Source organism: Notolepis coatsorum, assembly GCF_963971535.1.
Source record: "Notolepis coatsorum genome assembly, chromosome: 2".
Classification (NCBI taxonomy): domain Eukaryota; kingdom Metazoa; phylum Chordata; class Actinopteri; order Aulopiformes; family Paralepididae; genus Notolepis; species Notolepis coatsorum.
This window is the reverse complement of record NC_140166.1, coordinates 5642776-5657614: the sequence shown is the minus strand read 5'-3', so window position 1 is coordinate 5657614 and position 14839 is coordinate 5642776. Positions and strand designations below refer to the sequence as shown.

The following is a 14839-nucleotide window of genomic DNA, read 5'->3' as shown; positions in this document are numbered from 1 at the left end:
CCAAAAGTGGGCCGCGGGGCCATTTTGAGTGGGTCGCGGATGTGTGTATTTTTTTTTTTATAGTTTTTTTGCACTACCTATCTTTGTTAAAGTGGCTTCTCAGCTCTGGTCCAGCTGAAGACAAAGCAGAGGAACAGATTGGACATTGAGCATGACCTCAGAGTTGCTTTGTCTACCATCACCCCAGACTTTGAGACTCTTGTCAGGAGCAAACAACATCCCCAGATATCCTATTAGTTCCCTGGGATGTTAACACAATAGCGCCCGACCACGGAGATATCTGTGTTTCGATTCCACCCGTTGTGGACAGAAGCACGGATATATCCGTGGCAAGTTGTTATTGCTTTTATTCCATTTTATAACCTATTCAAGGTCGCCGAGCGGCACTGCAGATTTACCCTACTCTTTGAATTCGCCAACGTGCATTACCGGCCTGATCCTCTTAGGGGCGCTGTCGTGATAATGGAGTGTGCCCTGTGGCTGAACGGTGGACTATTTTTTTTTTTACTTTCAATGGAGTTTTCAGTTCGCTCGATTCTGGATGTGCAGCCTGTAGCTTGGATTACACTTTGGTTCGCAGATTTCACTATGCAATAAGTAAGGGATAATGTATACAGTAGCTACGAGGTCATTGTGGCAAAATAATTGACCGACACAGAGTTTAGAACACCGAGGCGCCTCGCCGAGTGAATGAATGAATGAAAACTTTATTTAACAGATTGCAGAATGGGTACAATACAGTACGGCTCAATACATACAATTGTTAAGGGGATGCAGACCTGAGAAAGACGTTTGTCTTGTTTCCATCAGGGTCCCCCATTTTCAATTCATATAGACATTTATGACATACACAACATACATGACATTTATGGCATAGGGACATATAGGTATTTAGTACTGATACATTTGTGACATAAACGGTATTCAAATATACAGTACTGTTTAGTGATGCACCGATGTGAAAATTGTGGCCGATACCGATAACCGATATTAATATTGCTGTTCTGGCCGATACCGATATTTACCGATGTCGATATCTCTGTATAGAAAACACTTTTTTATGATAATCAAATAAAGAGCTATTTTCCAAAACGCATAATTTTTTTAACTTTTGTAACTTATTTTCAGAAATGACTGATATTTTGAAACTATTTAAGGCCAAAACATGTAAAAAGAAGAAAAAAAAGATAATTTTTTTTATAAATATCGGCCCCATCTTGATATCGGACCGATACCGATGTGTAAAAAAACGGCCATATCGGCCGATATTATATCGGCGGCCGATATATCGTGCATCACTAGTACTGTTACACCTAGATCCTGACAGAGTATATACATATGATGGGGAGGGGACTGTACATTAGGAGGGGGTGGGTGGGTGGGAGAGAAATATACATACGGCGGGGAGGGAATATATACATGCGGTGGGGAGGAGACTGTCTATTAGGAGGTGGTGGGGGTTTTGGGCATTTACGGTGGCCAGTTTCGAATTGCAGCCTCCCGTAGGTGCTCTTTAAGAGCGGTTTTGAATGTGGGCAGGGATTCACATTCCTTTACAGCTTTGGGTAGGGCGTTCCACATTGTTGTGGCATAATTGCGAAACGTGTTTAGTCCCTTGTTTGAGCCGAATCTGGGTTTAACATGATTTGTTGAGCTTCCTCTGGTGTAGTGGTTGTGGTATTCACTGACCTTTGGGAAGTATTTTGACATGTAGATGGGCACCCCGGTCGTATAGTGTATCTTGTAGACCAGGCCCATTGCAAGTTGCTGTACTCTGTCGTCTACTCTAAGCCATCCTAGGTTGTCAAAGTGGGCAGGGGTGAGGTGGGTTCTGGGGTTCAGGTCAAGTAGTAGTCTGACCAGTTTGTTTTGTGATGTTTGTAATTTTGTTTTAAGCGCCTTTGAGGTGCTTTGGTACCATGAGGTGCATGCATAGTCATAGTAGGTGCATGCATAGTCATAGTAATTAAGGTGTTTTTGAGGTGTAATTGAGGTGTTTTAAACGTCAGTGAAGGTCAATTATTTTGCGACAATGACCGAGTATAGCTATACATTATCCCACTTATTACATGGCTAACTTACTAACAATATACCTAATTCATTTTACACCATCGACAAGACGAGATCAAATGCAGACGCAGTTGTTCTGTGGCTCTGTCAGATTTTTTTTAATCCACTTTTTCTCCCATTTTCTATATTTTCTCCCATCCCAATTTTCGTATCATCCAATTCAACCCTCCCCTGTCACGGACGCTGTTTCTTGCCTCCCACAAGCCGGCTGCAATGTGGACTAAGTCATACATAGCACAAGTCCCCTCCGGTACCTGAGGTAACAGCAGTCGCATCTTTTCACCTGCGCAGCTCGATCTCTCAGTGGCGAGGAGTAACACGTGGGAGGCTCACGCTGCCCCCGACACTTCCTGATTCTACTGCGCAGGCGCACCAACCGACCTGTAGGAGTCGCTGTCCACAACGCCCGATCCCCACCCATCAGTTTCCCACCCCCTAATACGGCCAATGTGTATTAGTACGGACGACCAGCTAAACTGAAAGCAAATGTGGAGCGCTGGGCTCGAACTGACGAGCCCAGCGTTTCCAGCATTTCGTGGCGAGCGCCTTGCCCACTACGCCACGTAGCCGCCCCCAAATAAAGTGATTATTATTATCGCCGGCAGCCGGCAGGTGTGTCTGATTACACTGATACAATGTGTGTCAGTGGGCTTGATTGCTCCAGCTGCGAAAAGCAATAATCACCGGTGATTATTGCGCGTTGCCCATGGCAGCGGTCAGTTATCGAAAAATAATTCACCGCTGTCAGGGGCTATTGACCAATCACAATCAAGCATTTCGGCAAATGTTAAAACGCCATGTAATAAGGGGATTTATCATCAGCCAATGGACATATCGATCTACCAGATGGCGATCGATAACGGGGAAATGCTCGGGGGGATCCCACCGGCCCACGGTAAGATCTTTTTCACGTAAAGTACATCACGATCGGGCCTTGTTTTGATCTGTTCTCTAGAGGTTGTTGTGAAGAGGACTAGAGCTGTTCTCTAGAGGTTGTTGTGAAGAGGACTAGAGCTGTTCTCTAGAGGTTGTTGTGAAGATGACTAGAGCTGTTCTCTAGAGAGGTTGTTGTAGGGCTGGGCGATAAAACGATAACGATAACTATCGCGATAAATTATTTCCTCGAAATAAACATGAAACGTGGTCGCAAAGTTTCGATATATCGATTTTCCAAGCTTGGATATGAGCACACGCACTAACAACCAATCAGTGAAGGAGATGGCCGACAGCGGAAGGAGACCCGGAAGTAGACCCGGAGGTAGGACTCAGTAAACAAGGCTGGCTAGGCTAATTAGCTTGCACGGCGCTATTTTACAGTTTACCTGCCGAGTTGGTGTGTGTTTTGAATTCTGAGGGTAACTGTTATAGTAGTGTGGGGTATACGGTGGACGTCGTTGCAATGTATTGGGGCGGAACAGAGTATTTTATGGTCATATTTAGTACATTGTCATGAGATACTCCGCTTGCTTTGGCTAACTGCTAACGTGCGCGGACTGATGACGACATCAACTCGACTCTCGAGACATTCGCAGCAGCAAAACAAGTATATTAATAGCCCGTCCATCGGCGCCGGGCATAATAAGTTAATTAAACTTGACAGACATTATATCGACGATAATTATCGATATCGAGTTATATGAAAATAATTTTATAGCGATAACGTTTTTGGCCATATCGCCCAGCCCTAGGTTGTTGTGAAGATGACTAGAGCTGTTCTCTAGAGGTTGTTGTGAACAATCTTCTAGAGCGATCTTCTCTCAGAATGAATGTGAAAGAAAAGTCTCTTCTCTCTCTGAATTAATGTAAAAGAAAAGTCTCTTCTCTCTCTAAAATAATGTAAAAGAAGTCGCTTCTCTAGGGGCGGCTGGGTGGCACAGCGGACATTACACTCGTCACCAACGCAAGAGACACCGGGTTCGAATCCGGCTGTCGGCGTTGCCTCCGGCTTGGGCCGGCCGTCATACTAACTCAAAGGGTGGTAGTCTGGTCGTTGTGAACAGCGACTCCTACAGGTCGGTTGGGGCACCTGCACAGCAAAGTCAGGAAAATGGTGGGGGCAGTGTGAGCCTCCTACACGTTCCTCCTCGCCAAATGAGTCCGCACTGGCAGGTGAAAAGATGTGACAGGCTGCCTCCACATGTATCGGAGGGGCCATGTGATGCAAGGCTTCTATCCTCCCTACAACCGGCCAGTGGGGAGCATATGCAAGCTCTCTGAATTAATGTAAAATAAAAGTATGCTCTCTGAAATAATGTAAAAGAAAAGTCGCTTCTCTCTCTGAATTAATGTAAAATAAAAGTATCCTCTCTGAAATAATGTAAAATAAGTCACTTCTCTCTGAATTAATGCAAAAGAAAAGTATCTTCTCTCTTTCTCTGAATTAATGTAAAAGAAAAGTTGCTTCTCTCTCTGAATTAATGAAAAAGAAAAGTTGCTTCTCTCTCTCTGAATTAATGTAAAAGAAAAGTCGCTTCTTTCTCTGAATGAATGTAAAAGAAAAGTATCTTCCACCCACCAACCAACCAATCAAAAACAGTGCTTGCACATACTTGGGGTCTTTGATGAGTAGCCGTGCTATGAAGTCTTTGGCCAGGACGCTGGTGTTACTGAAGTACTCCTCGTCAAAGGCGTAGTCTACAGCAGACACGTTGGCCAGCGTCTCCTGTTTGTTGTCCCCCAGGAAGGGAGACGCACCGCTAAGTCTGGATGACAGGAGAGAAGAGGAGAGGAGAGGAGGAGAGATGAGAGGGGAGGAGAGGAGTGGAGAAGAGAGGAAGAGGATAAGAAAGCAGAGGAGATGGAAGGGAGGGGAGGGGAGGGGAGGGGAGGGGAGGAGAGGAGAGGAGTTGTGGATAGAAGAGGAGAGGAAGAGAAGAGGAGACGGGAGGAGAGGGGAGGAGAGGAGAGGAGTTGAGTGGATAGGAGAGAAGGAGACGACAAGAATGGAGAGGAGAGACAGACAGACTTAGAGAAGGTCCCTTCTGATCTCTCTCATCTCAGTCTCCCTAACTTGTCCCCAGGGGGCTTAACTAATCCAAAGGAAAGAGGAAAGGATTATGATCCATTTCAAACCCAGAAACCAAAATGCAATCCACTGACTCCTGATTGGCTTTTTGGTTCCTGGAAAACTGAAATCTAGTGTTTATTAAGATCGTATACTTCTTGTTTGAGATTGTGATTAGGGAACTAGCCATTGTTTGCTGGCTGATTAGTCACAGGCCTGCTATCAAAGCCCAAAGCATTAGGTGTGCGTAAATCACACACTAGCAGCGGAAATCCAATTGGCCATGCTCTCAATCCTGCTAACCGTGCCCGGGGTTTTGACCGGACCAGAGGAATCTTAAGCGCCGGAGCGACTGACTCCACTCGACCATGACCATTTTCACACTCGCTTCAATGCACACATGAAACACAGGCAAAGGGGGGAATGTACAACCCCCACACACACATGATTGAGTGGTCACACAGGCAAGTAAACAGAATGAGTCACTGTGTGTGTCCCCCTTCTCAGTAAGAGCAGCGGTGACTAACCAGCCGGGGGCGATAGACAGAGGTGGTCGGCTACAGAACTCCTCGTCTGGCGCCTGGTAGACATTCATGAACCGTGTACCTCTCAGCTGCTCACAACAAACTACCAATTTCTAGCAGTCCTTCGTACCAGCGGCCATCCGGCTCCACAACAGTGGGCAGGGACCGCTGCCAGACACAACTACTACAGTAGGAACTACTATCACTGAGTGTGTCTGACTCCCACCTAAACGGACAACGTATAAAGTATATCACGCCATTACATAGTTATGCATACTGCACCTGTGTATACTGTATACTTACTCTGGACGTCCCCAGAGCAAGGCTAATAACCAGAGGTGATCAAGCTTTTGCTGTGGCTGCCCTGCGGCCTCTGGAACAGTCTACCTGTTAATATTAGGTCTGCCCAGTCACTTGCCACTTTTAAATCACTGCTTAAAACACATATTTTCAGCCTGGTCTAAATCGCTTGTACAGCGTATCCACTTAGTTTTAATGTGATTTTAATGTTTTAAATAGTTTGATATGGTTTTTGAGTATAGTAGCTTGATTTTTATGCAAATTGTTCAGCACTTTGTCAACTGCTGTTGTTTAAAATGTGCTATATAAATAAAATTGACTTGACTTACTCATAGTATATTTAGATTATAGTATTGCAACTATATTTATTGTAATGCAAATATAACTGAGGGCATACAGACCCTCATCTGCACCTTGATTGATTTACACTGCCTACTTGCTCATATGTGTATACTCAGAGTTAATTATATTGTTTAAACTGCCTATTTTTTTATATATATATTTTCTTTACTGTACTATAATTTTACGACCTGTATCATGTCTTCTACTAGTGCCATGTACCTGTACCTCCCCTCCCCCCGTTTCCGCTATGATGCCTGAATTTCCCCAAGGGGATCAATAAAGGAATATGTGATCAATTAAAGAATTCACCCATCTGATTTCCCACACAGGATTTTTTTTTTTTTTTTACAGAGCGCGAAAATATACTACTGAAGGAGTGAGTCAATTCTGAGTACTTTTTTTTTTAACTGGTTAAATCTCATAGCGTATTTGAACCGGCTGAAACTGGGGTGTAGTGTATTCTAACTGGTTTCAGCTCATTATTTTGCTAATCTGGTGATTAACTCTCAGAGCCTGGCTGCATGTTAAACACTGGTGTCTGACATTAGTAATTAGAGCTAGCGATATAAGTGCATATACTGCAGGAGCGGCGTCAAACCAAGACAAATACGGGGGGAGAGTTAAGAAGCCGACCAGCCGTTCCAAACCCAGTCCATGGCTGACGGATGCAGTGAGAGAAGAAAGACAGTGGGCTAGATCGACAAAGAATGGATTGCACTGTGCTAATTGCACCCTTACTTACAATTCATTATGAATTGAAAATGGGGGACCCTGATGTAAACAAGACGAAAGTCTTTCTCTGGTCTGCATCCCCTTAACAATTGTGTGTATTGAGCCGTACTGTATTGTACCCATTCTGCAATCTTAATAAAGTTTTCATTCAATCAATCACTGCGCAGTCACAGAGGCTCTTCACTAAGGAAGAGTGAAAGGCCTCTCCTCTGTCCTGATTCTCCTGGACCTGTCAGCAGCCTTCAACCATCAGATCCTCCTCACATCCCTCACAGAATGGGAGTTGCAGGCTCTGGCTGGCATGGCTGTCATCCTACCTCGACGACCACTCCTACCAAGTGTCATGGAGAGGCACCCCGTCGGCCCCTCGCCCCCTACAGACGGGTGTCCCCCAGGTCTCTCATGCCTTCTCATATCACTGATATGCATATGACACTCAACTCTTCCTCTGCTTTCCTCCCTCAGATACCCAAGTCTCTAAGCGGATCTCGGCCTGCCTGTCTGACATTTCTGCCTGGATGACGACCAACCTCAAACTGAACCTAAGCAAAACAGAGCTACTTCACCTCCCGGTCAAATCCTCCCCGCTGACCGACCTTTCCATCACAGTGGAGAACGTAGCCGTGGCTCTGTCCCCGACCGCCAAGAACCTAGGTGTAGTCATTGATGACTGGCTGAACTTCTCTTCACATTGCCTCAACAACCAAAACCTGCAGATTATTCCTGAGTAACATCAGAAGGATCCACCCCTTCCTGACAAAAGAAGCCACTCAACTCCTCCTGCAATCAGTGGTGCAGTCGTGGTCACACCCGGTTACACGCCGTGTTACGAGATCACTGAGGCAGAAGTACGCGCGATCGCGCACGGATGTGTACTCGCGTGTACGCGCACACAAAAATGCGCTGTATCCATTCGTTGTGACTAAGTACCCGGCCACCGTTTTACATAACAAAAAGCGCAGGTAGACTAAGTGTCTGGGTGTTGGCTATCTGAATGCATCTCCCCCTTCATTCTGTGTGACACAGGCAGTGGAGGTGAATACTAATGTGGCTCGGAATTCGTGATCAAGAGTCTGTGCTGCGCGCCAGCTTTCCACGCGCACATTCACACAAATAGAGAGCAAGAAGAGCTTGTATGATAGAAAGATTGCACTTGCGTATATGCGCTTGTGTGTGTGTGTGTGTGTGCGTGTGTGCGTGCGTGTGTGTGTGTGTGTATAAATCAGTTCTGTGAGCATGCACGTGGCGTGTTACCAGTTCCCATATTACGACTGCACCACTGCCTGCAATCAACAGTCATGTCTCACCTGGACTACTGCAATACATTGCTAGCTGGTCTACCGACTACCGCTACCAAGCCACTTCAACTCAAACAGGACACTGCCGCCCACCTGATCTCTCCAATCTACCAAAGTCAGCCCATGATACCCCACTCTTAGATAGATGCACTGGCTTCCCATTGCTGCAGGAATCCGCTTCAAGGTTTATGACCTGTCATACCATGCAGTGAGGGGAAGGGCTCCCTCCTACCTCCGGTCAATGGGTTCTTAACTACATACCCTCAACTCTATCACACTAGTTATATCTACACGCTGTTGAACGCTGCAGAATCAGACTAGTTATATCTACAAGCTGGTGAACACTGTAGAATCACACTAGTTATATCTACAAGCTGGTGAACACTGTAGAATCACACTAGTTATATCTACAAGCTGGTGAACACTGTAGAATCACACTAGTTATATCTACACGCTGGTGAACACTGTAGAATCAGACTAGTTATATCTACAAGCTGGTGAACACTGTAGAATCACACTAGTTATATCTACAAGCTGGTGAACACTGTAGAATCACACTAGTTATATCTACAAGCTGGTGAACACTGTAGAATCAGACTAGTTATATCTACAAGCTGGTGAACACTGTAGAATCACACTAGTTATATCTACAAGCTGGTGAACACTGTAGAATCACACTAGTTATATCTACAAGCTGGTGAACACTGTAGAATCACACTAGTTATATCTACAAGCTGGTGAACACTGTAGAATCAGACTAGTTATATCTACAAGCTGGTGAACACTGTAGAATCACACTAGTTATATCTACACGCTGGTGAACACTGTAGAATCACACTAGTTATATCTACAAGCTGGTGAACACTGTAGAATCACACTAGTTATATCTACAAGCTGGTGAACACTGTAGAATCACACTAGTTATATCTACAAGCTGGTGAACACTGTAGAATCACACTAGTTATATCTACACGCTGGTGAACACTGTAGAATCAGACTAGTTATATCTACAAGCTGGTGAACACTGTAGAATCACACTAGTTATATCTACAAGCTGGTGAACACTGTAGAATCACACTAGTTATATCTACAAGCTGGTGAACACTGTAGAATCAGACTAGTTATATCTACAAGCTGGTGAACACTGTAGAATCACACTAGTTATATCTACAAGCTGGTGAACACTGTAGAATCACACTAGTTATATCTACAAGCTGGTGAACACTGTAGAATCAGACTAGTTATATCTACAAGCTGGTGAACACTGTAGAATCACACTAGTTATATCTACACGCTGGTGAACACTGTAGAATCACACTAGTTATATCTACAAGCTGGTGAACACTGTAGAATCACACTAGTTATATCTACAAGCTGGTGAACACTGTAGAATCACACTAGTTATATCTACAAGCTGGTGAACACTGTAGAATCAGACTAGTTATATCTACAAGCTGGTGAACACTGTAGAATCACACTAGTTATATCTACACGCTGGTGAACACTGTAGAATCAGACTAGTTATATCTACAAGCTGGTGAACACTGTAGAATCAGACTAGTTATATTTACAAGCTGGTGAACGCTGTAGAATCAGACTAGTTATATCTACAAGCTGGTGAACACTGTAGAATCACACTAGTTATATCTACAAGCTGGTGAACACTGTAGAATCACACTAGTTATATCTACAAGCTGGTGAACACTGTAGAATCACACTAGTTATATCTACAAGCTGGTGAACACTGTAGAATCACACTAGTTATATCTACACGCTGGTGAACACTGTAGAATCAGACTAGTTATATCTACAAGCTGGTGAACACTGTAGAATCAGACTAGTTATATTTACAAGCTGGTGAACGCTGTAGAATCAGACTAGTTATATCTACAAGCTGGTGAACACTGTAGAATCACACTAGTTATATCTACAAGCTGGTGAACACTGTAGAATCACACTAGTTATATCTACAAGCTGGTGAACACTGTAGAATCACACTAGTTATATCTACAAGCTGGTGAATGCTGTAGAATCACACTAGTTATATCTACAAGCTGGTGAATGCTGTAGAATCACACTAGTTATATCTACACGCTGGTGAACACTGTAGAATCAGACTAGTTATATCTACAAGCTGGTGAACACTGTAGAATCACACTAGTTATATCTACACGCTGGTGAACACTGTAGAATCAGACTAGTTATATCTACAAGCTGGTGAACGCTGTAGAATCACACTAGTTATATCTACAAGCTGGTGAATGCTGTAGTGGCCCAAGCCAATGCAGAGCTCGGTATTCTCTGTAAACACGTGTAACAATACCAGGGTTATCATGTACCGTCATGTCATTTTGGTATGATCTTTTTCCTCTACAGAGAATACTTCAGCTGGATTTCTTCTCACCTTTGCCTTAACAGCTGTGGCTGAACAGTAGATACGGTTGATTTGCTGCCTAATAGCTGTGGCTGAACAGTAGGTACAGTTTATTCGCTGCCGGTGTGATTATGAGCAGCTTGGAAATGGGAGCTCTATTTTTACCTTCCTACTGCTAACACTGCTGCGCTGCACGGGTGGATGGACTGAACACAGTGTGTGTGTGTGTGTGTGTGTGTGTGTGTGTGTGTGTGTGTGTGTGTGTGTGTGTGTGTGTGTGTGTGTGTGTGTGTGTGTGTACTGTACATGTAGATTTGCACTACATCCATACCTCATTTTGCATTTAGTTTTAAGCTTGCATTTTTGTACCTCATTGTCTGCATTTTTACTTCATTGTACTTTCATTGTACTTTAGGTTGTACTTTTGTTGTATATTGTATATATATATTTGTTTGGCTATTGTGTCACAAAGTAAATAAACTCCCATTAAAATGATGACCGCTGTGTCATTTATGTTTAATGTAGACCCTTTTTTATTCTGGCAGCTCTTTGACTGCCAGAGTGGAGTGGACTCAACCTTGATGACTTGGACTCGGACTCGGACTAGAGGGTAATGGGGACTCGACTCAGGCTCTCCTTTGGTGACTCAGACTTGGACTTGAACACTGGGGACTTGAGACTCGACCTCAAGATTTAGTGACTCGACTACACTGCACATGCACACACACATACAAAACCCAGTCCGGATACTTACAGAATGTATGTTATCACACCAACACTCCTGGGGGGGGGGAGAACGAGAGAGAGCGACAGTTTGAATTACAATACTTATATCTCCTCCTTATTTGCCATTTAAATTAAAAGGCATTTCAGTCCACAATCTGTAAAACATCTGTGGGTAAATGAATCATGAATCCACCCTTCTAAATGTCTTTATTGACAAGACTCCAATTATGTCATGGATAAATGATACTGAGAGATGAGATGATACTGAGTGGCAGATTGAGGTTAGCTATGCTAATCACGATTAGCGCTTTGCTAAAGTTTTTTTTTTTATTTAGATGTCAAAGGGATATAGCAGCTAGCCAGTTTATTTAATGTTAAGCTGCTTCATAACATTGATTGCCTGTCGCCTACGCCGTTGTTAGACTATCAGTGTTATTTTTAAGACATAAAGCTACATTATACAGTAGAAAGAAAGATATGTATTCTCCTACTGGTCGGTACAAGGGAACCCTGAAGTCATCCGCACGCTTCCTCCGACACGCGCGGCGACAGCCAGTGACTCTTTTTTCACCTGGCAGCGAGGACTCTCATTGGTGAAGCGTAACGCGTGGGAGGTCACGCTGCCTTCGTCAAGTCCTGCCTCCGCTGAGCAAGCGCCCAGACCTGAAGGCGTCGCTGTCCACAACGCCAGATTCCCACCCATGACTTCCCTCCCCCTAACCCAGCCAAACGAGTTAGTATGACGATCAGCCCAAGCCAAGGCAATGCTGACTCCGGGAGTCGAGACCGCAGCCTCTTGCATTGGTGACGAGCGCAATCTCCGCTACGCCACCTGACCGCCCAGTAGGCTACATTCTACACAATCACTTAACAACGTGCACGGCAGCGACAAGACCTCAAACAACATGAGTGAGTGTGAGAGAGAGAGAGAGAGAGAGAGAGAGAGAGAGAGAGAGAGAGAGAGAGAGAGCGAGAGCGAGAGCGAGAGCGAGAGCGAGAGCGAGAGCGAGAGCGAGAGCGAGAGAGATGGGGGGGTGACTCACCACATGTCAGCCTCTAAGCCCAAAGGTTCGTAGTTCACCACCTCTGGGGCTGCAAGGCAAACACACAACACCAGTAAAGCACTGCACTCACTCAAAATACACAATAGAAATTTTATATTGAGCTCATTCATATCACAAGTTCACAACATAACCAATAGGAGAGGGGTTGCTACTGCTGGCCACTCCGCAGGCTCTGCCAGGAGAGGTCTGAAGACATTTGTAATATTTAAGCAATAATACACGAGAAGCTGTGGTATGTCATGAATATATGTTGAATATTGCCACGGCTGTGATGCCTACGCGGGCGCATCACAGCCGTGGCAATATTCGACATACCACAGGCTTCCGAGTGTATTATTGCTTTTATACAGCAGGTTGCATCGGGAAACATATAGGATGAATACAGACAATTCTAGGGTATTTTATATCGATTTCAGTGAAAAAGAATTCCTAAAGATGTTTCGTTGCTATGGAATTTCAAATGGAGTAGGCTATCAACAAGCTTGGCTTTTATTTAGAGTACTCGGTGCCCACGGCAGGCCTGGGCCTGGGCATGGGGAGCGGGCAGAGTGCCCCGCATAAAATCTTCTTCACAAGTAATTCAAATGTGTGTTAAACTCAATGTATACATATTCACTGTCTACAACTGCCTTACACTGTAATCATAACTACCTACCTCATCCTATAGTCTACCCATATATTACTTATATACTATTATACTGTATATATCGTATACATATTTATCTACAACTGTTTATCAAAACTTTTGATATATGTGCATATATCCCTGTTCACTTACCTGTATACATACCTGTATATATTACATCTATATCTGTATATATCCCATACCTACTTTTACTAGTTATACCACTGGCCAGTATGGCTTACTACCATAGTATATTTATACTTGTATATCACTGTACATAATTATACTGTACATACATCAGTTTAGCATATATTACTCAGTAGCTTGTTATAGGCTATATATCACATTTAATCACTTGTATATTGTATAATTTGTTATTGCTTTATTACTTTACCGTTACATTTGTACTCTGGTTAGATCAACACATTTTTGTTTGTGCTGTAAGATAACAAAACATTTTAATCTAATCTAAAATAATCTAATCTAAAGGGGACATGCAGATCATGTCAAATGTTTTTTTGGCCGTCCTGAGACCCAGCATGACCCACGGGAGCCAGTCGACACAGCTGCTGTCAGTAAGTGCTGCTTTCATTGAGCGGTGAAAATGCTCACATAACCCATTGGCCTGCGGGTGGTATGAGATTCATATCACGCTATAATTAGATCAATACAGAACGTATTAATTAATGTTGCGTTTCTTTTTCAAATGTAGCCAAGAATAAAGACCATAACCCTGTCAAAACAGCAGTCAACGTCTATATTTTCAGCTCTACGTTTTTTTACCAATGATTTTAAGTGTTATTAGTGAAATATGAGTTTATAGAAATCTCAGCTGCAATTTTTCACGTCTGGTCAATGTTAGTTAGAATGGTGTTATTCACCGTCAAAGATGATTTCTTTTTTAATTGATATTCCTTTGGTTCATTACAATTTACTCAAGTCTAGTAACAGACACACTATTTCTGACACTGGGAATACATTCCCTGAGGTCAATAGATGTCCCTAGATACCAAGAACATGCAAATGGACCTTGTAGAAGTGGAGCAATCTTCCATATACTCAGGTATGTATTTTTAGGCGGATTTTCTGAAAATATGGCTAGGGCTTAAGAGGCTAATAGGGCCTATTAAACATTTTGTAATATGTCCCAATCATTTGGCATAAGATATTGATGGCTAGTGCATTTGTTTGGCTATTGTGTCACAAAGTAAATAAACTCCCATTGAAACGGTGACCGCCGTGTCATTTATGTTTTTTTTATTTGTACGTCAGCTCTTTGACGGCCAGAGTGGAGTGGACTCAACCTTCATGACTTGGACTCAAACTCGGACTAGAGGGTAATGGGGACTCGACTGGAACTCTTCTTTGGTGACTTGGACTCGGACACTGGGGACTCGACGCGGACTTGAGATTTAGTGACTTGACTACACAGGAATCATTCGCTGGTCATAGTTGGTTGTTACAAATTTATTAGGATAAAACCCAATACCTCTGGCCTGGGACCCCGGAAGTGGCTCCCAGAATAATGTTGTACGTCGATATTTATACGTCAGGTGACCAGGTGGGGAGTGGGATAGGAGGATGAGACATGGGGGCAGGGGTCAACGGGAGGGGCTGGAGAAAGGTGAAGGACGGAGGGGTGAGCCAGGAAGGGGGGAGGAGGGTGAGACACAAAGGAGATGAAATGGGTATTTGACACAAAGGACAGGATGGGGAGGTGTTAGACAGGATGGGGAGGTGCTAGACAGGATGGGGAGGTGTTAGACAGGATGGGGAGGTG

The 14839-nt window shown here is 43.8% G+C and overlaps 1 protein-coding gene across 2 annotated transcripts in view; it reads right to left on the bottom strand.

The window, feature by feature from the left end:
* Nucleotides 1-14839, bottom strand: part of dapk1 (death-associated protein kinase 1) — a 297329-nt gene that overhangs the window by 167090 nt on the left and 115400 nt on the right. For both annotated transcript variants that reach the window (XM_084338233.1, XM_084338234.1), the window contains 3 exons: nucleotides 12414-12462; nucleotides 11399-11425; nucleotides 4620-4772 (listed from right to left, as the gene is read on the bottom strand). In XM_084338233.1, coding sequence (XP_084194359.1) covers nucleotides 4620-4772; nucleotides 11399-11425; nucleotides 12414-12462 — 229 coding nt within the window. The remainder of the gene's footprint in view (nucleotides 1-4619; nucleotides 4773-11398; nucleotides 11426-12413; nucleotides 12463-14839) is intronic.